Below are 25,509 nucleotides of genomic sequence, written 5' to 3' on the forward strand. Positions count from 1 at the left end.
ATTTTTCAGTCAGACTGATATTTAAAATGAACCTTTAACTTGCATTAAGGTCCCAAGTGGCAGAAAACAAAGTGGACTTGCACAGTTGTTTACCTATTACTTCAATGTGATCCTAAATTTGAACAAAACATGACCACTTAAAAAAAAAAGCCATGACATGTCAACAGAAAAGTCAGTCAATTCAAAGTCAATTCAAAGTAAAAGTGACATCCCTAAAAGTGCAGGAGTGTATAAGGTCACCGCAGACTGATATTGTATCAATAAATGTGCCAATTCGTTTTTCACGAGCTGTAAGACGTAAGTTAACTGACTCTGGATCAGGGTAATGTTCATTAGGTAATGCAGCACAACACATTTTAAAACAAATTCTAACAGAAAATGCAAATGAGCATTTCTCATTGGACAAGTCAGACAGTCCCCACTGTTTCAGTCCATTTTTTGGGGGGGTGACTTACAAAACAGGATCAGCGTTTCCTCTGACAGTGGGGGAAAAGGTGTGTGTGTGTGTGAGGGGGCCCCTTGCCTGTCACAATTTTTACCCCTAACGCTTTCCCTGGTTGCCCCCAAGTTACCCTACAATTGACCAGTGTTACATTTAGCCCTACTCTACCCTATGCACTCACATCAAATTTCAGAACGTGCTTAACCATGCCACTGCTAAAATGTACAGGTTTAAAACGGTGCATTTTGCATATATTTAGGAGTGGAGAAATAAATAGGGAATAGGGTGCCAGTCGGGAAGAGGCTATGGCTGGGCCTACGACACAAGCCCATAAATCTGATCTCGGAAAAAGGGCCTGGGCCTCTCGGGTGCATGGTGACGTCACTGGGAGAGCTCACAGACTGGGTAGGGTTACAACCATATTTGGGTCAGGAGAGAGGGGGCCAGGGTAGGCCTGTGTTACTGTCACAGCTAGAACAGCACCACCAAGGGTTTTACAGTTTGTGGTTTTACATGTTTGAGAAACATACCCAGAACAGCAATTCACTTCCGCAACCTCGTTGTGTAGTATGTATTGTGATGCAGGTCTTTAGATATTGTACACATGAACTGGTCTCATTCCAAACATTATCAGCAAAGTTATATTACATTTTGTAGCGACTCGAGCGATACCTGTAGAATGAACGGAGAAGTATCAAAATAAAGGAAACACTTGAGTAAATGAGGGACACAGTATATTGAAAGCATGGGGTGCATCCACACAGGAAGTTGCAGACACTTGTAGAATCTATGCCAAGTCACATTGAAGCTGTTCTGGCAGCCTGTGGTGGCCCAAAGCCTCAAAACACTTTGTTTGCGTTTCCATTATTTTGCCAGTTACCTGTAGCAGCAGGCTACAGGGAGAATGGAATAGCTGGATAGCTTTTAATTGCACTCGAGTCGCACAAAAAGTGAATATAAAATTGCGGGTAAAGTTCAGAATGATATAATTTCATGTGTACACCATCTAAAAGACCTGCATAACTATTGTGAGAGCTTTGCTGGTTCTAAAGGGATGTATTTGAGTGTTTTTGGAGCCTTTGTTTTTTTCAGCGCCCCCATACTGAGGATGAGGATGTGCTTTGCTGTTTGGGGTAAATTTCTCAAAAATGTGAAATTACAAAAAAAGAAAAAGTGTCTGCACCTTTCTACAACATTCCATTTACATAAAAAACAAAATGTTTACTTCAATTAAAACATAACCTCACTTTCAATGGCAACTAATCTAGAAAACAGTAAGCTAGATGCCAGACCGGGTACAGTATCTTACGAGAGGCCTATAAAGTGAGAAGGCTGTTGCTGAATGCAGAGCCCTATGTCATCACAGCTGTACGGGGGTGTGAGGGAATACACCTAACCAATAAGGGCCGAGGGGGTGTGGTATATGGCCAATATACCACGGCTAAAGGCTGTTCTTAGGCACAACGCATCTTGGCAACACCCGAAATCCCCGCTCGACACACGGAGCAAGACACGGTAATAAACCTGTCCAGCAGGTCTAGATCTAGTACATGTTCATCTGCCCTAGGTAAGGGACTATCATTTGTACCAACATCACAGGCCAATGAATTTGATACAGTTATAGACATTCAAAACTTTTTTGGTAATGGGGTTGCTCCTGTCATGATGTCGCCTGCTTGGGTAGTGCAAACCCCATCCCCCTCTCCCTGCCTCTCCCTTTCCTACCACAACCCATGCGGTGATCACAGAGAGATGTCGTAAATTCCTGAGAATCTCCTCATGGCCCAACAGTATTAGACAGAGGGTAAACTTTCAGTACAAAGGAATTTTCTCCCACCTCACAGACCTTCAGGTACAAACATATTTCAGGTTCCTGCAAAAGTATAAAAGATCGGTGGGGAGTCCAGCTATGAACCGGTCCATTTGTCACCACATGGGAAACTCATGAGAGACTGTGGGACTACATTACCATACCGCTGTTTATATAATAACCTCAGATATGAGGTTTACATCTGTTTGTTGTATAAAATGAATGAGTATGATACTGTTTGTATAATTGTGTAATATGATTTTGAACTGTTTAATGAAGGAAAATACAAATCCCTGTTGTATTTGAACTAAATCCAAGGACCGCCCTGAGCCAGTTGGGTCAGAGACCATGGGACAGCGCCTCTCTGCTATCCGAATAAAAGCCAACTCTAAGAAAATACCATTAGACCATGTTTATACTCAAATGGGGAGAACGAAGGTTAATGTAACATTGCTGAATCTTTAACCATACCACGTGGTTAAAACTCTTATACGAATAATAACAAGTTTTGATATTGACTACAAGTCTGCAGCTAGGAATTCGGTATCATTGAACGCGAAGAACGACAACTGCCGAAACAAGCATTCTACAACAAATGTCACTCTGAACAATCCACAATAACTACGACAGAGGGAACTCCAACAAAACGAACTTCTCTCCAACGATCAAGACGACACACAATGAGCGTAAATATATATATATTGATTGCAATTGTTCCCGAATGAGTGAGCGTTCATGTGTAAAGGATTAGCATGTCAATTGTTATAATTACCACTCTGTAGTGACTTCTTGGTTGAACGCCAATTTTTCCTTTGTCTAACAAGCTGCCATGCCGGTTTAGCCCCCTAGGGCATATTTCATGTAACTATTTTAAGTTTGTTTGTTTGTTTATGCATTTCTGTGAATTAATTAGTTAGTAATAAATAAATGATTTAAGACAATTGATGTATGGATGACTCATACTGAAGACTGGGTTCGTGCAAATAATCAACAATTTACGACGTTTGGAATGAGACTAACGTGAGGTAAAGTAAATAAATCATTAGAGGACTATTGATCAGATATGAAAATATCTGAAAGGTTATATTGGGAAATTATAACTTTGTAATCTAATAACTTTCCCTGGTGCCCTCGAATTCATTGTTAATTAGTTACGTTATTACTCAAGTGATCGCGTAATCCCTAATTACAGGAATCTTTGATAAAAAACTATAAGTCTTCAATTTAACGACAGCAGAGAATATCTCTACCTTCAACGAACGGCCCTCTAATGCTCTTCCCAGCACTAATTGTATTGTGGACTTGGCTGAACTGTTACTAACCTCCAACTATTTTCTCTTCAGAGGAGACTTGGTAACAATGTGATTTTCCTTTTAAAATATGTATTTTCCCTTGTCATGTCCTCAGGGCGGGAGTCAAGTTCATTGTCATTCAGGTGGTTATCTATGGGAAAAACATTAGCACTGTTTCCTGTCTGGTTACTAATATCGTTAAATAGATTAACATTGGCAGATGCATAGGGAGTGTCGTGTCTTTGCTATCGTTAAATTGAAGACTTAGGTGGTGCTGAATTCAGACCGTAACCCCTTTCTCTCCAATATTCTCCTAATTCTGAGATATTTGAATGACATTTTCTTGATCTATACAGGAATCCAGGAAGAACTTTTGGAATTCCATGCTTACCTAAACTCTATGAATGAACACCTTCACATCACCATTAATTATGACCTATCACAAATCAGTTTTCTTGATGTGATGGTTATTAACGACAAAACCTCCCTCTCTGCAGATCCTCATAGGAAACCTGTCGACAACATCCGGTGAAATTGGAGGGCGCGCAATTCAAATAAATAATCTTAATATTAAACGTTTATGAACATACAAGTATCTTATATTGTTTAAAAGCTTAAATTCTTGTTAATCTAACTGCATTGTCCGATTTACAATAGGCTTTACAGCGAAAGCATACCATGTGATTGTTTGAGGACGGCGCCCCACATCAACATATTTTTCAACCACCACAGACTTCATAAACTCACAAATAGCGATTAAATAAATCACTTAGAAAATCTTCCTCTGTTTGCAATCCCAAGGGTCCCAGCTACAACATGAATGGTTGTTTAGTTGGATAAAATCCTTCCTTATATCCCAAAAAGTCTGTTTAGTTGGCGCCATCGATTTCAGTAATCCACTCGTTCAATTTGCAGACAAAGGAGTCCAAAAAGCTACCGTTAAACTTTGTTCAAACAAGTCAAACTACGTTTCCATTTAATCCTCAGGTATCCTAAAATGTAAATAAACTATAATATTTCATACGGAAAGAAGTATTTTCAATAGAAAAGTAAAATTAGTAGGCGCGCGTCGACAGACTGATTTTCCACTGGGACTCTTTGTACCAAATCACCAAATTCTTACCTGATTTGGAATAAACAAGCCTGAAACCTTAAACAAAGACTGTTGACATCTAGTGGAAGCCATAGGAATTGCAATCTGGGAGCTAGAATTGCATCGGGCCCATAGCCTTCCATTATAAGAGCCTGGGACCTTCAAAATAAATTATTGGGTCGGTTTTTCGCTTACCATATAAATTGTGTTATAGTCTCATACATTATTTTAACATTTCTACAAACTTCAAAGTGTTTTATATCCAATGCTACTAATTACATGCACATGCTGGCTTCTGGGCCTGAGTAACGGAGTTTACTTTGGGCACGTCAGTCAGGCGGAAATTCAGGAAAATAGACCCTAGCTCTAAGAAGTTTTAAGATATGGATCAGTGAGCACCGCAGCAATATATGGACAGGTGAGACAAAACATCTGGTTGCTGCTGATTTTGTACAAGCTGGACATCCTATTAGTTCTCTGAGATACAGTGGAATAGAAATGGTCAAGATGTCACGTAGAGGAGAGAACATTGAGAGGAAACATCTTCAAAGGGACTCTTTCTGGATCCACAGGCTCAACACATGGTCTCCTCTTGGCCTTAATGAGGAGTTTGACTTGAAACGATTTTTATAGCTTCAATACGTCTACTTTAAAAAAATATATATTGATCACATTCTCTGTGTATGATCATATATTTTGATACATTGAATGTTAATATTAAAAATAAAAAAATATAGGTTGTCTTAACTGGCTTGGCTATCTGGGAACAGTGGGTTAACTGCCTTGCTCAAGGGCAGAACGACAAGAGTATAACTTTGTCCGCTCAGGGCTTCCATCCAGCAACCTTTCGGTTACTGACGCAAAACTCGAACCAGTAGGCTACCTGCCGCCCCATTGAATGTTAATATTGTGAAACTAAATATACATTTTTTTACCTCCTGTTTCAGGAAGTGATGAGATGAGTATTGCCCCTATATATAGGTATATAGGACCTTCCACCCCCACCTTGGATATGCATGCCAGTTGAAGACCTAAGGGTCGAAACGTTGTTGTAAATAAACATCACCTGGGAACATGAGCAGCAGTGTGCAGTGTTTTCTTTTCTGTTTTCCGTACATTGGCCATATACCAAACTCGAGGTACGTTATTGCTAATATAAACAGGTTACAAACATAATTAGAACAGATTTTTGTGCTAATTTATTACAAATAGAAAACTGAAATGTCACATTTACATAAGCATTCAGACTCTTTACTCAGTACTTTCTTGAAGCACCTTTGGCAGAAAGAACAGCAGTCTTGGATATGACACTACAAGCTTGGCACACCTGTATTTGGGGAGTTTCTTCCATTCTTCTCTGCACATCCTCTCAAGCTCTGTCAAGGTTGGATGAGGAGCGTCGCTGCACAGCTATTTTCAGGTCTTTCCAGAGATGTTCGATTGGTTAGAAGTCTAGGTTCTGGCTGGGCCACTCAAGGACATTCAGAGACGTGTCCCGAAGCCACTCCTGCATTGTCTTGGCTGTGTGCTTAGGGTCATTGTCCTGTTGGAAGGTGAACCTTCGCCCCAGTCGGAGGTCCTGAGTGCTCTGGAGCAGGTTTTCATCAAGGATCTCTCTGTACTTTGCTTCGTTCATCTTTCCCTCGATCCTGACTAGTCTCCCTGTCCCTGTCACTGAAAAACATCACAACAACATGATGCATAAGGAGTGGTTTCCGTCTGGTCACTCTACCATAAAGTTTGGGCGGCCAGCTCTAGGAAGAGTCTCGGTGGTTCCAAACTTCTTCCATTGAAGAATGATGGAGGCCACTGTGTTCTTGGGGACCTTCAATGCTGCAGAATGTCTCTCTCCTTGGAAGATTTCATGCTGTGTTATTTTCAGAAATACATCACAAATGTTGATACACTGTTCATTCTAAGTTGGCACACACACTGTGACAGACAGGAAAGCTGAATTCCAAATGTAGCCTAGTCGCAGCTCCAAAGCTAATAATTCACCAGTACACAAACAGGTCATACTGGGTTCTCAGACGGCTCAAAACAAAATACATTAAACCATTGAGATTTACTGAAAATTTTAAGTACAGGCTCCATTACATTTAGCATAACCAGAATAAGAGACGAAAATCACAAAGATTCCTAGGAGAGGAACTATTTAAAACGAGTTGCTCTGACGATGTGGTTTGTTGCCAAATAATCCATGTCATTACATTTACATTTTAGTCATTTAGCAGACGCTCTTATCCAGAGCGACTTACAGTAGAGTACATACATTTTATTACATTTTACATATTACATATTATACATTTTACATACTGAGACAAGGATATCCCTACCGGCCAAACCCTCCCTAACCCGGACGACGCTATGCCAATTGTGCGTCGCCCCACGGACCTCCCGGTTGCGGCCGGCTGCGACAGAGCCTGGGCGCGAACCCAGAGACTCTGGTGGCGCAGCAAGCACTGCGACGCAGTGCCCTAGACCACTGCGCCACCCGGGAGGCCAGTCAGTTACACCGTCTTCCGTTATGGCCTCTTGGTAACAAGAAAAGAGCCATGCGATCTAGAAAGAAGTAACAATCCTTGTGTTGCTTACCAAGACAGACTCATGGGGCTTTCTTTATGTCTTTGTTATGTAGAAAATCCAGAGAAGCTACCAGCCTGGTGAACTGGCTGAACTGAGTCTGGGACTCTTGTCCCTGTCACACACACACACACACACACCTCTTATCTACATGGTACAAAGGCCTTCTCCAAACATGGATTTCAAAATACAAAAGTAATCGGTCAGTTCCCACAGATAACAGCCTAGTTTTTACTGCACCTGCACATCAGTGTCTGCCCGCTCAGTCAGAACGAGAGAAAGGATAGCTAGGCATGTACAGAGCATTCAGAAAGTATTCAGACCCCTTTCCTTTTTCAACATTTTGTTACATTACAGCTTTATTCTAAAATGGATTAAATAAACCATTTCCTCAATCTACACACAACACCCCATAATGACGAAGCAAAAACAGGTTTGTTTACCAATTTTTTTTACATACATATATATACACATATATATATAAAAAAACTGAAATATCACATTTACATACTATTCAGACCCTTTACTCAGTACTGTGTTGAAGCACCTTTTGCAGCGATTACAACCTCGAGTCTGAATACTTATGTAAATAAGGTATTTCTATGTAGTTTTTTATTACATTTGCAACAATTTCTAAAAATCTGTTTTCGCTTTGTATTGTGTGTAGATTGATGATGGAAATTGTTTATTTAATCAATTTTATAATAAAGCAGTAACGTAACAAAATGTGGGAAAAGGGAAGGGGTCTGAATGCACTGTACATTTCCATTATGATCTCATCTGTTTTTCATCTTGGCATTCATTAGGGGAGGAACAAGGAATCTCAACATCAATATCACTGGGATATCATACGCCTGTACGAGTCTTCATGCAGTGAATTTTATGTGTTTTTTCCTTCTTCAAAGATGACTATTTTCAATGGAACGATGTCAATTAATTTTTTGTTGTTGTTGAAAACGTTAATGAGCAACGACATTTTCGGCCCACAGTCACGACGATCCTTAAAACCATGCTTCCTGCGCGACACAGCCTTTTCTAAGGGGGCAACAAGAGCTCTACATTTTATCAGGGTGGCATGAGGGTCTTTGTGAGCTGTGGCAGATGATAGGGTATTGTTGTCAGTCACAGGGAAGGAGGGAGGGATGGAAGAGGGAAGAAAAGGGAGGGGCAGCAGGGACATGTGCCTAGTGAAAGAGGCCAGCTGTGGCCCTGCTTGCAGGGGTTGAGATCTGGGTCAAAGATCAAATAACCCAGAAGTCCCCTCTACATCACCACACCTTCTGTCCACCCTTTGTTCAAGAAGGTGCTCAGAGATCTGCCCAGGACAATGAAAAGGAAAAGTTGAATAATAAAATCTAGTGAGAGATCCTTGTGGTACAGTCCATGGAGTGAGAGACTGATGCCAAAAGGAGCTAGAAGAGGATAAGAATCATCCATCACTAGTGAAAGCAAAAGTCTCTCTCTCAGTCTATAATGCATTTTATAATGGATGCTAGCCAAGCTTTACAGAGCATGGGGAAACAAACCTATTCAAATATCACTCTCACTTCCTGCTCATCTCACACAGCAGACTGTGCCGATAGTTTCACCTTCAGATGTGTCCTACTACAGCGTGTCTCAGCCCCACTATGAGCATTGCTCTCACACTTGAAACAGATCAGTTCACCCACTCCTTAATTCGGTCTGTAAAAGCCAAGGCTACATCTCACAGGGCTCTGACTACAGTATTCTTCACTTGAGAAGGCTTTACACAGCAGTGAGTATAAACCCAAGCAACCTGGCTGCACTTCCCAGTCCTCATCGTTTCCATGTCAACACTGAGACTGCTTATAAAAGCAGGGTGAGAGCCATAGGAGAGACAGAAGGAGAGAGTGATGGGAGAAAAGGGAGGAAGAGGGAGAGAGTGGAGCGACAGCAGTGGGGACTAAATGCACTCTAATATTGTTTCAGCTAATGAAGACTTCAGGGACAGAGTTTGGCTGGCTGTTCTTACTAAGATGACTGTGCTATGCCTTCACAACCACAGTTAATGTTATACTCACTGTTGTTGGTGTCATGCAATTCTATTGCTAGATGGACAATTAACATTACATACAACAGGGATGGGCAACTTTGAAAGGGGTGGGGGCCACAAAAAATCTGAAATCATCATGAGGGGTCGCAGTGGCCCACCTTAAGAGCAAAACATCCCCCCCCCCCCCCAGACAGTGGTGAGATTTTAAAAAATTAAGAGTTGTACACATTTTTCCATGGAGCATAGATACATGTTGTAGTTTTAAAGTACGTTTGCTGCATTTCTACACATTTTGCCATGTGGATAAGAGAAAATTTAGCAGTTTTTAATATGATATCTGAGTGAGCGTAACTAACAAAATCATTGGGACCCCCGGTCGGTAACTCGACCATGATTATTACACGTTTAGATAACTGGCTAGACTAACCTCCCAATCTAAACAATGTTACCTGAGATGTGCTAATTAAGTTACTGTCAATGACTGACATAACAGAAACATGAATGATGTTGACACCTGGCAGATACTGAGTGATTGTTTGATAGTGATCCCCTCACCTGTTCTGCTCCTCCAGCTTGGCCAGCAGCTCCAGTTCATCTGGGCTGAGCTTTGCGGGCGATGCCGAAGTGGGGGACGAGGAGGAGAGGGAGGTGGAGGAGGAGGTGGCTGTGGTGGTCTGCAGGGACGAGGGCACCGTTGCCACCTGGCTAGACGGCGTGGCCACCTGGCTAGCCATCTGACTGACCGTGTGTGACACTGAGTTCTTCACCCATGAGAGTGTAGAACTCAGCTTGCCTGCAACCTTTTCAGTCGCCACCTGTGGAGGAGATAAGGACTCATGTGAGCTGAAAGAGGACTGGAGGCCTTTACAATTTAACTTCCTTCCTTGTCTGTTTCATGTATTTTGGGCTTTTTGGCAATGCTTTAGTTATGGACACTGGATAACCAGAGAACAAAAAGGACTATTGAAAACCACACTGATGTGTGACTGTGTTAGTGTGTAGTTTCATCACGCTCTCCGTAGCCGATGTGAGTAAGACCCAAAGTTAACATTCACAACGCCACAGGACCAGACAGATTACTAGGATGCTTACTCAGAGCATGCGCTGTACAGCTGGCAAGTGTCTTCACTGACATTTTCAACCTCTCCCTGACCCAGTCTGTAATAGCTACGTTTCAAGCAAACCACCATTGTCCCTGTGCCCAAGAACACCAAGGTAACCAGTCTAAATGACTACCGCCCCATTGCACTCACATCTGTTGCCATGGAATGCTTTCAAAGGCTGGTCATGGCTCATCAACACAATCATCCCAGAAACCCTGGACCCACTCCATTTCACCCCAACAGATCCACAGATGACGCAATCTATTTTGCACTCCACACTGCCCTTTCCCACCTGGACAAAAGGAATGCCTACATGAGAATGCTGCTCATTGACTACAGCTCAGAGTTCAAACCCATAGTGCCCTCCAAGCTTATCACTAAGCTAAGGACCCTGGGACTGAACACCTCCATCTGCATCTGGATCCTGGACTCCATGCCGGGCAGCCCCCAAGTGGTGAGGCAGGGTTTCCGTTAGGAAAATGTGGCGACGGACATTTGACCAGCAACATTTTAATTTACATAATTTACCGGACCCACATGCATTGGGTGTGTAACCTCATTAAGGCATCCACCCAAGGTTCTCAGAATGACAGAAATCCCATTTAGAATATAGGAATTCATATTAAACAGAACATTCAAGTCGAGGATGCAACGAGGCGCGGTCCTTCTTACCGAATTTTGAAGTGCACTTTGAAGCTGTTAGAATAACTGTCCACATGTACTTTTCCTCGGCCAACAAGACGAGTAACGAACAGCAAAATCACTAGCCTATGTAAATCGACTGTTATAGAAACGTTTAGGCTACCTATTCTATTGGTCAGCTTGTCGAGAAAGAAAGAGGCTATTCCAAAACAGACTCTGGGACAGTTGTGGGACGATAGATCCCAAATTCATACAACCAGTAGGCCTAGGCTACATTAAAAAAAAACTGTTAAAAAGCAATGAGTGATGATCAGAACGTTTAGCTTAAAATGTTAAAACTATTATTTATTCACATTACTGGCACAGAAATGCACACAAGGCAGTAAGCTTCGTGTGAATGTTCATTCCATAATTCAATTAAGCGGGAAAACAGTTGTCAAAAGGGCAATACACATGCAAGTAGTTTCATGTGATGAAAATATCCTTTAGAAATTTAGAAAGAGATGAGATCTAATAGGCTACTTTGAAGCAATTTAAGGTTTGAAGGTTTGATGCCGCCTATTCAAAACAACTGGGAACTCGGAAATCTCCGACTTCAGTGTGTTCAAGACAACTGGGGTGGGGGAAACAATCATCCAACTCAGAATTTCAAAAACTTGCGAACACGGGCCTCTTTCTAGAGCGGTGATTCCCAACCAGGGGTACTAGAACTATACACAGGGGGTACTTGAGAAGACTTATGAGACCATAGGCCTACTAGTAAAATGGACGAGGGGGCACTCCGGGCAGAGCAAAATTCAGTTGGTGGTACAGTAAACAAAAGAGGTTGGGAACCGCTGTTCTTGAGCTACGCCTTTCCGACCTGAAGATCACTGTCCTGATTTGAGCTCGTATTTGTTCTAAGTTCCCAGTTGTCTTGAAAGCACCACAAGATGCTGCAGCAGTAGCAGCTCTTGCGCTATCCGACCGATTTTCCACTCAAAGGCTCTGAATCTATATGCTGTACGTGTGACAAACGAATATACTGTACAGGCGCTATTTTAATTCCACTAAATTGGTGGAAGAGTGGGGTAACATCTCACAGCAAGAACTGGCAAATCTGGTGCAGTCCATGAGGAACAGATGCACGGTTACTTTTGATTTTGACTCCCCTTTGTTCAGGGACACATTATTCAATTTCTGTTAGTCACATCTCTGTGGAACTTGTTCAGTTTATGTCTCAAATTGTTGAATCTTATGTTCATACACGTTAAGTTTGCTGAAAATAAACACAGTTGACATTGAGAGGACGTTTCATTTTTTGCTGATATATATAATTTATTATTGCTCTGGATTTTGGAAATTCTCCCGGGACCACATTTTCATATCAGTCGTCCTCACATGGGTTTGCAACCCCTAGTATGGTAACCACCTAGGAGACCATACAGGTGCATCAAAGCCCTTTCTAATTCTCTACTTTCGCATATATTTTTTTAATACTAAATGTTAAGATCTTCAAAACAAAAACTAATATTAGATAAGTGAACAAATAACAATTACATTCTTATCTCATTAATTTAATAAACTAATTTATGCAAAACCCAATGCCCATGTGTGAAAAAGTAATTGCTGGTTGTGCCACCTTCAGCAGCAATGAGTCCAACCAATTCCTCTGTGGAGGAATTTTGGCCAACTCTTCCATGCAGAACAGCTGTAACTCACTGAAATTTTAGGGCTTTCAAGCATTTACTGCTCGTTTTATGTCCTGCCGCAACATCTCAATTGGGATTAGGTCTGGACTTTGACGAGGCCATTCCAAAATTTCAAATGGGTTGCTTTTTAGCCATTTTCAGGTAGACTTGATTGTGTTTTTGATCATCGTCTTGCTGCATGACCCAGCTGCGCTTCAGCTCACAGACAGATGGGCTGACATTCTCCTGTAGAATTATCTTATACAAAGCATAATTCATGGTTCCTTCTATTAAGGCAAGTCATCCAGGTTCTGAGGCAGCAAAGCATTCCTAAAACATCACAGAACGACCACCATACTTGACCGTTGGTATGAGGTTCTTACTGTAGAATGCAGTGTTTGGTTTTTGCCAGGAATAAATGGGACCCATGTAATTTTTGTGTGTGTTATTTGTAAATCCAGGTTCCCTTTATCTAATACTAGGTTTTGGTTAAAGATCTGATAACATTCAGTATCACAAATATGCAAAAATAGAGGAAATTAGAAAGGGGGAAAAAACTTTCCAGGCCATCAGACTGTTGTACAGTCACCACTAGCAAGCATACGCCCAGTACCCTGCCCTGAACTTTAGTCACTGTTACTAGCCAGCTACCACCCGGTACTCTAGCATGCTGCCCTGGGGATGCAACTCAATATTAGGAAGGTGTTCCGAATGAATGAATGAATGAAACCAGTCAAAAGTTTGGACACACCTACAATTTTTTTTTTTTTTTACATTGTACAATAATAGTGAAAACATCAAAACTATGAAATAACACATATGGAATCATGTAGTAACCAGAAACTTGTTCCAACAAAAATATATTTATATTTGAGATTCCTGAAAGTAGCCACCCTTTGCCTTGATGACAGCTTTGCACACTCTTGGCATTCTCTCAACCAGCTTCACCTGTAATGCTTTTCCAACAGTCTTGGAGGAGTTCCCACATTAGCTGGGCACTTAAAACTGCTTTTCCTTCACTCTGCGGTCCAACTCATCACAAACCATCTCAGATGGGTTGAGGTCAGGGGATTATGGAGGCCAGGTCATCTGATGCAGCACCATCATTCTCCTTCGTGGTCAAATAGCCCTTTGGGGCGGCAGGTAGCCTGGTGGTTAGAGCGTTGGGCCAGTAACCGAAAGGTTGCTGGATCGAATCCCCGAGCTGACAAGGTAAAAATCTGTTGTTCTTCCCCTGAACAATCACTGTAAGCCGTGAATTTGTTCTTAACTGACTTGCCTAGTTTAATACATTTTACATTTAAAACATTTAAAAGTACACAGACTGGAGGTGTTTTGGGTCACTGACCTGTTGAAAAACAAATATATTAAGCGCAAACCATCTACAAGTCTTTGCTAGGTAAAGCCCCACCTTATCTCAGCTCACTGGTCACCGTAGCAGCACCCACCCGTAGCACGCGCTCCAGCAGGTATATCTCAATGGTCAAACCCAAAGCCAATTCCTCCTTTGGCCGCCTTTCCTTCCAGTTCTCTGCTGCCAATGACTGGAACGAACTGCAAAAATCACTGAAGCTGGAGACTCATATCTCCCTCACTAGCTTTAAGCACCAGCTGTCAGAGCAGCTCACAGATCACTGCATATAGCCCATCTGTAAATAGCCCATCCAACTACCTCATCCCCATACAGTATTTATTTATTTATCTTGCTACTTTGCACCCCATTATCTCTACTTGCACATTAATCTTCTGGACATCTACCATTCCAGTGTTTAATTGCTATATTGTAATTACTTCACCACCATGGCCTATTTATTGCTTTTACCTCATTTGCACACACTGTATATATAATAATAAAAATTATACTGTATTATTGACTGTATGTTTATTACATGTGTAACTGTGTTGTTGTATGTGTCGAACTGCTTTGCTTTATCGCAGTTGTAAATGAGAACTTGTTCTCAACTAGCCTAACTGGTTAAATAAAGGTGAAATAAAAAAATACATTTAAAAAAGATGGGATAGCGTATCGCTGTGGTAGCTGGTTAAGTGTGCCTTGAATTCTAAATAAATCCCAGACTACGTCACCAGCAAAGCACCACCACACCTCCGTGCTTCACGGTGGGAACCACACATGCAGACATCATTTCACCTACTCTGCGACTCACAAAGACACGGTGGTGTCTCAAATCTCAAATTTGGACTCAGACTAAAGGAAGATTTCCACCAATTTAATGCCCATTGCGTGTGTTTCTTGGCCCAAGTAGGTCTCTTTTTCGTATTTATTTTATTTAACTAGGCAAGTCAGTTAAGAACAAATTCATATTTACAATGATGGCCTACCCCGGCCAACGCTAGGCCAATGGCACTCCCAATCACGGCCGGTTGTGATACAGCCAGGAATCGAACTAGGGTCTGTAATGATGCCTCTATCACTGAGAAGCAGTGCCTTAGACCACTGCGACACTCGGGAGCCCTTATTGGTGTCCTTTAGTAGTGGGTGGTTAATTTGCAGCAATTCGACAATGAAGGCCTGATTCACAATCTCCTCTGAACAGTTGATGTTGAGACGTGTCTGTTACTTGAACTATAAGTCTAAGCATTTATTTGGGCTTCAATTTCTGAGGCTGGTAACTCTAAGGAATGTGTCCTCTGCAGCAGAGGTAACTCTGGGTCTTCCTTTCCAGTGGCGGTCCTCATGAGAGCCAGTTTCATCATAGCGCTTGATGGTTTTTGTGACTGCACTTGAAGAAACTTTCAAAGTTCTTGACATGCTCCATATTGACTGACCTTTATGTCTTAAAGTAATGGACTGTTGTTTCTCTTTGCTTATTTGAGCTATTCTTGCCATAATATGGACTAAGTATTTTCCCAAATAGGGCTATCTTCTGTATACCACCCCTACCTTGTCACAACACAATTGATTGGCTCAAATGCATTAAAGGTAAGTAATTTCACAAATTAACTTTTAACAAGGCACACCTGTTAATTGATATGCATTCCAGGAGACTACCTCATGAAGCTGGATGAGAGAATGCCAAGAGTGTGCAAAGGTGTCATCAAGGAAAATGGTGACAACTTTGAAGAATCTCAAATATATTTTGATTCGTTTTTTTGGTTACTACATGATTCCATGTGTTATTTCAGTTTTGCCATCTTCACTATTATTATACAATGTAGAAAATAGTAAAAATAAAAACCCTTGACTGGTACTGTATGTATGTATGTGTGTATATACACACACACACACACACACATATAATGTGTATGCATATATGTACAGTTGAAGTCCGAAGTTTACACCTTAGCCAAATACATTTGAACTCAGTTTATCACAATATCTGACATTTATCCCTAGTAAAAATGACCTGTCTTTTTTTTTTAAACCTTTATTTAACTAGGCAAGTCAGTTTAAGAACAAATTCTTATTTTCAATGACGGCCTAGGAACAGTAGGTTAACTGCCTTGTTCAGGGGCAGAATGACAGATTTGTACCTTGTCAACTCGAGGATTTAAACTTGTAACCTTTCGGTTACTAATCCAACGCTCTAACGACTAGGCTACACTGCTGCCCCGCTCTTAGGATCACCACTTTATTTTAAGAATGTTAAATGTCAGAATAATAGTAGAGAGAATGATTTATTTCAGCTTTTATTTATTTCATCACATTCCCAGTGGGTCAGAAGTTTACATACACAATTAGCATTTGATAGCATTGCCTTTAAATTGTTTAACTTCGGTCAAATACCCTCCCAGGTGGCACTCTGGTCTACCAGAGTCTCTGGGTTCACGCCCAGGCTGGGCTGGGTTCGCGCCCAGGCTCTGTCGCAGCCGGCCGCAACCGGGAGGTCCGTGGGGCGACGCACAATTGGCATAGCGTCGTCCGGGTTAGGGAGGGTTTGGCCGGTAGGGATATCCTTGTCTCAGTATGTAAAAAATGTTATAAAAATGTATGCACTCTACTGTAAGTCGCTCTAGATAAGAGTGTCTGCTAAATGACTAAAATGTAAACATTTTGGGTAGCCTTCCACAAGTTTCCCACAATAAGTTGGAATGGGCCAAAATCCACCCTCCTGACAGAGCTGGAGTATCTGAGTCAGGTTTGTAGGCCTCCTTGCTCGCACACACTTTTTCAGTTCTGCCCACAAATGTTCCGATCCTGTGCAGGCGTTGTTACACGTGGTCTGCCACTGCGAGGACGATCAGCTGTCCGTCCTGTCTCCCTGTAGCGCTGTCTTAGGCGTCTTACAGTACGGACATTGCAATGTATTGACCTGTCCACATCTCCAGTCCTCATGCCTCCTTGCAGCATGCCTAAGGCACGTTCACGCAGATGAGCATGGACCCTGGGGATCTTTCTTTTTGTGTTTTTCCAAAGTCAGTAGAAAGGCCTCTTTAGTGCCCTAAGTTCTCATAACTGTGACCTTAATTGCCTACCGTCTGTAAGATGTTAGTGTCTTAACGATGAAGAACTGTGAAGTTATTTGGATTTTTACAAATTATCTTTGAATGACAGGGTCCTGAAAAAGGGACGTTTCTTTTTTTGCTGAGCTTATGTGAATCGTAATCTAGCTAGTTAGTTAAATAGCCCAAAGTGATCGAAAACTAATGTTATGCAAGGTAGATGTCAATTCTTCATGGGTAGCTAGCTAACAATTCTTTGTGGCTAGCTAGCTAGCCCTATTGACTTACCCTTTCACTGAACCTTGCTTCTTCTAGCCAGGACAATGGCAAGAGAGATGAAACAAGATATACACAAAGCAAACATTTTACTTCATAACTATCAGCTAGCTATATGTGAATTGTAATAATGTAGCTAACCAGATACTATAACAGGCAAAAATGATCTAAAACCAATATTTTCTAAGGTAGATGTCAATTTTTTGTGGGTAGCTCGCTAAAAATTATTCTTGGCTATCTGGCTGGTTAGCTAACAGTAGTAGCTAACCCTATTGACTTACGACATACAAAACAACTACAGTGGGTATTGTAGGCAGGTAACAATGCCAAAAGAACCGCAGCATGTATTAATTAATGTATCAAGATAAAATACTGTAGTCAGGCAACATATGAGATGTGAATAGGCAACATGTCATCTCGCAGTCGGAGAGTATTTTCTGTCGCTTCAACTCAAATAATGGATATTTCTTTGCATACTTTAAGTTGAAGCTTGCGTCGATGCACGCTTCAAAATATGTACAAACGGAGTACGCATTCAAGAAGTGCTCTCGATTTCGCAAACCTTGATTTGGACTCATTCGCCGACCCTGCCATGCTCCAATTTGCGTGCTCGGAAACGACAGAAGTTGGCTACCACACACTACACAGTATGGGACCAAGCTAGCTGAGTCGTTCCTTGACATTTCAGTAAGCCATGACACCCACCATCTCAGATTGTTCTGAAATAGTTTATGTAGTTAGAAACAGGTGAGATTGGCATTCCTGAAACATTTCAACATTTGTTGAAATGTTATTTGATCTTGGAGAACTTAAGCTAATTGATTACTCAAAATGGACAATTTAAGTCTATAGGATTCAGATAATATTAAATAAATGTAGGACCCAAAATCTGATTTGCACTCTTCCTAACAATGAGTAAGACATGAAGGAATACCAAAACAAATCAAAAGCCACCCACGGATCCCTCCACAAGCCATACCAACTGTAAAGTATCAGCTGTAGATTTGCTTCTCCATACTATGTAATGTATTCCCTGTGAATATGAAGATGTCTGTTTCAGGACTGCTAATCGTATCTGTTACTAACTACAGAAACGACTTCGGAACAATCTGAGATGGTGGGTGTCAAAATCCTCTTTCTTGGGCTTTTTGGAGGTGGAATGACCCAGTTATAAAAATAATGACACTATTCAAATCTTCACAGATGTTCCTACCTGTCCAGAGTGTTACTATTCCAAAGGTTTTTTACAATCCAGGCAGAAATCCAGTCAGTATCAACAAAAAGGAAAACAGGTTAGAGAAAACTCCCAACAGTAGATAAGAACTTCAGGCAGAAAAGACAAGATCAGTAACACTCCAGGGAATTGAGACAAGCTTCTCCTAAGTTTGTCGCTTAACTACAGTTCTGAACAATAGTCTCAAAGCAGATTTGCTGTGTGTCTTAAGGTACTTTGCAGAGTCATATGCTGATCACACTCAAGGCAGGCAGGGTCAAAGTGCTGTTCCTCCTCCTGAGATATTAAAAATGTATGCACGCATGAACACACAGACAGAGAGAGACGCAGAGAGACAGAAAGAGACAGAGAGAGAGTGAGAAGCAGACACAGAGAGAAAGAGCGACGCAGACAGAGAGACGCAGACAGAGAGAAACAGAGAGTGAGACGCAGAAAGAGACAGACACAGAGAGTGAGAGGCAAAAAGAGAAAGACACACACAGAAAGAGAGACAGGCAGATACAGACAGAGAAAGACACAGAGAAAACAGAAAGACACAGAGAAAGACAGACGCGCAGACACAGAGACAGAGAGAGACGAGCAGACACAGTGAGACGCGCAGACACAGTGAGACGCGCAGACACAGTGAGACGCGCAGACACAGTGAGACGCGCAGACACAGTGAGACGCGCAGACACAGTGAGACGCGCAGACACAGAGCAACGCGCAGGCAGAAAGAGACACACACAGAAAGAGACACACACAGAAAGAGACACACACAGAAAGAGATAGACAGACAGACAGAGAGAGTGAGACGCAGACAGACATACACACACAGAAAGAGACAGAGACAAGCAGACAGTGACACAGACACAGAGACAGACACATAGACAGACACATAGACAGAAAGAGACAGAGAGACATAGACAGAAAGAGACAGAGAGACATAGACAGAGAGACCCAGACACACAGAGAGCGAGACACAGACAGAGAGACAGACAGACACACACAGACAGAAAGAGACACACACAGACAGAGAGACACACAGAAACACAGACAGACACACACAGACAGAGAGAGACAAAGAAAAAGAGACAGACACACAGACAGAGAGACAGACACACAGACAGAGAGACAGACACACAGACAGAGAGAGACACACAGACAGAGAGAGACACACAGACAGAGAGAGACACAGACAGAGAGAGACACAGACAGAGAGAGACACACAGACAGAGAGAGACACACAGACAGAGAGAGACACAGACAGAGAGAGACACAGACAGAGAGAGACACAGACAGAGAGAGACACACAGAAACACAAACAGACAAACACAGACAGAGACAAAGACAGAGAGAGACAAAGACAGAAAGAGAGACAGACAGACACAGAGATAGACAGACACAGAGATACAGACACACAGACACAGAGAGCCACAGAAAGAGCTACTGTACTCAGTTTCCACTAGCTATAAGTCTAATATTGTTGTGTTTAGAACAACTAATTAGTCGGCATTCCTAAATAAATACATATAAAATAAATCAAGCCCATGGCTCTACCCTATCCCATGACACAAAAGGTTTCAAAAGCAGCAGCTGTTACCATTCTGCTGGAATGAAAATAAAGACAGCCGTTCCTCTGGAGAGAAGATGCCTACAATCCCCACCTGCACTGCAACAAGTTTCTATCTAGTGCTGTGGAGGGCCCCATTCTAGGGAGTAACGCAAATTTGACTGTCAAGTGACTCAAATAGAGGTTTATTGTATACGTCTCTTCCTCTCTGATGCATACAAGGAGCGGACATTTTTTCATTTACAGCTTAAAATGGAAACATGCAACAATAGCGAGCCTATCGTTGTACAGTCGAAGGGCTATCGCCTATTATTGAACATGCAACTCCTGTAATGAAGCAGCTAATAAAACGTAATTTCCAAAACATTCGCCCAAAATGCAATTCTCTGAAACTCTGCGCACCTAATGTGAGCATTTCCATTTGAGACAGAGAGAAAAAAAATCTCTAAGGGGAATCGAATAGCAACAACTACGATGGGTTGCTAATATGACTAAGATTGTGCCTTTGGCTTCTGGACAACGAAATAAAAGTTGATATGAAAACCAATAGAACAGGTGATTAAAAGATGGTTAATGGCATGAGGAAGTCTTTATTAAATAATTGCCTCCACGTTTCTATGGATTGATTTTCGCAAGGCTACTCTGAAGCAAGGTAAGACATGTCTCATTATTTGAAGTGAAGTAAAACTTTCAGGTTTCAAAGAACTATACTACCTCAAGCTCACATTGCAACGTGGTGGGTGACGCGCTGATAGCCACGGGTAGACAGGCTAAAGCTGATGCTTTCGAATTGGAGACGTGCTTTAATTACAAATTGAGATTGAGAAAGGAAAACGGCTCCAATTAATCGTCGCCACCAAAGTTAACACGCAATTGCATTTAGAATTATTGCGCAATGACTGGGGTTACGAAAGCAGGTTCCACTACGGTAGCCCACAGGCTTTTTGCGGAGCTACTCTCGCGCCGTCAACCTTTCCGCTCCTCAAACTAGGCTCTGTATGCTGTGCGCGTGGAATATAAAATGCATGATGACTAACGAAAATACACGTGCGCCAATTTAATTAAACAAAATTATGAAAATTAACCTCTAGACCGACATACATGACTGGTCAAATGTATTTTCGGTGGCTAACTGATTAACGGTTAACATCCCTACCTACTCCTATTCCTCCCTGACCTCCTCCATCATTTATATAGAGGCAATTTGCTGCGTTCTGAGAAGGCCAGAGCCGAGCTGAAGCCGAGCAGACATTCACCTACACCTCATGCATTTTGATGTAGTTTAATGAGGAAGGATATAGAGCTGGAGCTCCGTCACATACAGTGCCTTGCAAAAGTATTCACGCCTCTTGGCGTTTTTCCTATTTTGTTGCATTACAACCTGTACTTTAAATATATTTTTATTTCAATTTCATGAAATGGACATAAAAATAGTCCAAATTGGTGAAGTGAAAAAAAATAAAAAACTTGTTAAGGAAAAATGGTGCGTGCATATGTATTCACCCTCTTTGCTATGAAGCCCCTAAATAAGATCTGGTGCAACCAATTACCTTCATAAGTCACATAATTAGTTAAATAAAGTCCACCTGTGTGCAATCTAAGTGTCACATGATCTCAGTATAAATACACCTGTTCTGAAAAGACCCAGAGTCTGCAACACCACTAAGCAAGGGGCACCACCAAGCAAGCAGCACGCACTGTGAAGACCAAGGAGCTCTCCAAACAGGTCAGGGACAAAGTTGTGAGAAGTATAGATCAGGATTGGGTTATAAAAAATATCCGAAACTTTGAACATCTCACAGAGCACCATTAAATCCATTATAAAACAATTGAAAGAATATGGCACCACAACAAACCTGCCAAGAGAGGGCCACCCACCAAAACTCACGGACCAGGCAAAGAGGCGATTAATCAGAAAGGCAACAAAGAAACCAAAGACAACCCCGAAGGAGCTGCAAAACTCCACAGCGGAGATTGGAGTATCTGTCCATGGGACCACTAACTTCTCTAGGATAGGAGGCAGCATTTTCACGTTTGGATGAAAAGCGTGCCCAGAGTAAACTGCCTCCTACTGGGTTGGGCTGTCTTATAGAATGGTGGGAGGACATTTGTCAATGGTCTATATGATCCAAGGAATTAGGTCCAGGGATGCATGTTAGTTAACTACCTGAGCCTATTAATTAATGCTATGTAAAGTGCTAGCCTATAACTGGCAGTGCTATTTCCAAGGTCAAAAACAGACTGATATTTATCAGTGTATTCTAGATCCTGTTTGTGTCTGCAAAAGTTTTGGGCAAGTGTTGATTCCCTCTCCAATCTAAAAACAGGAAGCCAGGGCTAGCTGTGACCCACACCTGACACCAAGGTCTGTCACCAGACTTTGCTCTGACATGTAGCTTATCTCTGTGGGATGAAATTAGTCAATGTGGCTGGCATTCTCCTTGGCCATCTGATACTTTAGACTTGGCTAAAAGGCCTGTGAACTCCACTGTACAATTAGTCTAAAACAGCCCTCAGGCTCTAGTAGACAGAAATAGTTATTTTAGCTGACCAGTCAGTACAGTATTGCCAGCTCGGTACTAGGCCCGATATCCTGCCTTGCACTGAAAAACAGGAAACAAGACCACCACTGTTTTTAGTGCTACACCCTATCCCCGACCTGCCTTTAAAAATCTCCCTTCTGACCTAGCAGGAAAATAGATTCATTACTCTTATGTTCAAAAATACAAGCATGTGTGAAATTAATGGGTCAAGATAGTTTGAGGGCCACCAAAAACCTGAACTCACGAGGGGCTGCAGTTGTTTACAGGTTTCTGTACCTACATCCATGCCGCCGCACCTCTCCCCCTCATTTTTTTGTACAATTCTACACATTTTGCTATGGGGTGTAGACATTTTAAAGAAAGTTTGCTGCAATTCTGCACATTGACACGAGGCAGAGAGAAATGTTTTTAATATGATATCTTTGTGAGACTGACTAACAAAATCAAATGGGGGGGGCTCCCCGGCAGGTAATTCAACCATGATAACAAGCTAACTGGATGCTAATCTAACTTAGTAATGTAAAAAATGTTAGCTGACATGGGCTAATTGACTAACTATCAGTGACTGACATAAGAGAAACTGCTGATGCACAACTAGGGCTGTGGCGGCCACGAAACTGTCAGCCTGTGATTGTCAAGCAAATAACTGCCATTCTCGCGGTAGTTGACCGTTAATTAACAAACACATTTAGCATCTCCTGGCTTGCACACAGCCTACAAGCCACTGATGCAGACCTTTGGAACATCTACATAAAAAAAAAAAGTATAATAAATCCATGTAATAACACCTACACTGTCATAATAAATCCATTATTTTAGACAGGTCTAAAGAAACATGATTATGAAGAAAATGTAGTCTATTTCAGAAGAACAGAATAGCATACTCGGAGTTGTCCTTATGCCAGGTCCTCATCTGGCTATGCCATATGGCTGTGGGCTACACTCGTTCATTTAGCAGACAAGATTTAGGTTATTTTATATTATTTTATAGTGAAGAATACAATGGAACAAAGCTGAATAAAATAGGATATTTTCCTTAAACAATTTGACGGTGTAGAGCAGTTAACATAGAAATAGGTACTCCTATATGCTTAATTTACAGTTATTAATGTAACTTTAGTTCTACAAACGTTGGGCCAAATGTTTCATTTTTTTTTATACATTGTAATAGGCTGAGCACACCGGTCACGTTGCGTGCACGGGTGTTGCAAAAATAAATGTAGAAATCTGTTATTCAATTATTGCACTCACACTGCTCACGCGTTGCTAAAATAGAACTCCTTTCTATTTCTGACGCAGATTGCGCTGCAAGTCCTGCCTCTCCCATCTCCTCATTGGTTTATAGAAGCAGGTACCCACGTGCCATCTCCTCATTGGTTATACCCACGTGGGTGATTGAAAGACGGACTTTGTTGCCGGTTGTCGTGGTAATACAATGTAAGTTTAGATGCGATCACCATATAAGTTCAAAGATGAAAAAGCCTGGAAAGAGGAGAGATGACTAGAAACGATTCGGTTGGCCGTTTTGTGTGGATTAATTGTCGGAGTAGAGGTCATTGTGCATTTCAGGTAAAAAAAAACAACTCAATGTTTATATCCCAGGACAAATTAGCTAGCAACAGCAAGCTAGCTAAATAGGACAAATTAACATTAGCTAGCAAGTGCAAGCTAGCTAGCTAAATTGCCATACATGTTTAATGCTTTTCGACCTGTCCCCAAATTAATGTCATTGGTTCAGAGTTTGTTTTGATATTTAACCTGCATGTCGTGATCGCGTTTGGTGTGGGGGGGGCAAAATAAATGTATGCACGAAGGCGCAGCCGGTTTGGGTTCCGTGTAAGGCTCGTATTTCTGTGTGTTATTATATTATAATTAAGTCTATGATTTGATAGAGCAGTCTGACTGAGCGGTGGTAGGCAGCAGCAGGCTCGTAAGCATTCATTCAAACAGCACTTTCCTGCATTTTCCAGCAGCTCTTCGCAATGCTTCAAGCACTGCGCTGTTTATACCTTCAAGCCTATCAACTCCCGAGATTAGGCTGGCAATACTAAAGTACCCATTAGAACATCCAATAGTCCATAGAGAGAAATAGTCCTATAATAACTACAACTTAAAACTTCTTCTGGGAATATTGAAGACTCATGTTAAAAGGAACCACCAGCTTTCATATGTTCTGAGCAAGGAACTTAAACATTAGCTTTTTTACATTGCACTTTCACTTTCTTCACCAACACTTTGTTTTTGCATTATTTAAACCAAATTGAACATGTTTCATTATTTATTTGAGACTAAATAGATTTTATTGATATATTATATGAAGTTAAGTGTTCATTGTTCATGCAGTATTGTTGTAATTGTCCTTATTACAAATCTATAAAATTAAAACTTTAAATATTTTTTTTCATTCGGCCGATTAATCGGTATCAGCGGTTTTTGGTCATACAATAAATCGGTATCGGCGTTGAAAAAAATCATAAATCGGTCGACCTCTACTCTGTGTATTTATTCCTTGTTATTCTTTATTTCTATTTGTTTCCTCTTTGCATTGTTGGGAAGGACCCATAAGTAAGCATTTTACTGTTTGTAAAGAACAGGTGTAGACTAAGCATGTGACAAAACTTTTTATTTGAACCAAGCCAGGCTCTTCTAACACTCTGTCCAAAACGGCACCCTATTCCCTACACAATTAGTGCACTGCTTTTGACCAGAGGCCAATGGGGCCATGGTCAAAAGAGTGCACTATGTATGTAGGGAATAGAGTGCCATTTGGGAGGCAGTAAGAGAAGCACCCTCAGCACATCCCCAATGTGTTATGCCAGGCAGAACTAACCGGTAGGAGAAAAGATTACTCTGG

General features: G+C 41.5%; 1 protein-coding gene across 7 annotated transcripts in view; it reads right to left on the reverse strand.

The window, feature by feature from the left end:
* LOC129855444 (ecotropic viral integration site 5 protein homolog) overlaps nt 1-25,509 on the reverse strand; it is a 100,971-nt gene that overhangs the window by 63,520 nt on the left and 11,942 nt on the right. For 2 of the 7 annotated variants that reach the window (XM_055923107.1, XM_055923105.1), the window contains exons 1-2: nt 20,143-20,160; nt 9,790-10,049 (exon numbers count right to left, since the gene is read on the reverse strand). In XM_055923107.1, the coding sequence (XP_055779082.1) occupies nt 9,790-10,049; nt 20,143-20,145 (263 nt within the window). In that variant the 5' untranslated portion in view covers nt 20,146-20,160. Of the gene's footprint in view, nt 1-5,964; nt 6,921-7,232; nt 7,338-9,789; nt 10,050-20,142; nt 20,161-25,509 lie in introns of those variants that run through there. The other 5 variants (XM_055923109.1, XM_055923111.1, XM_055923106.1 and 2 more) reach the window with 5 other exon arrangements.

The sequence above is a fragment of the Salvelinus fontinalis genome, chromosome 5 (genome assembly GCF_029448725.1).
Source record: "Salvelinus fontinalis isolate EN_2023a chromosome 5, ASM2944872v1, whole genome shotgun sequence".
In the NCBI taxonomy this organism is placed as follows: domain Eukaryota; kingdom Metazoa; phylum Chordata; class Actinopteri; order Salmoniformes; family Salmonidae; genus Salvelinus; species Salvelinus fontinalis.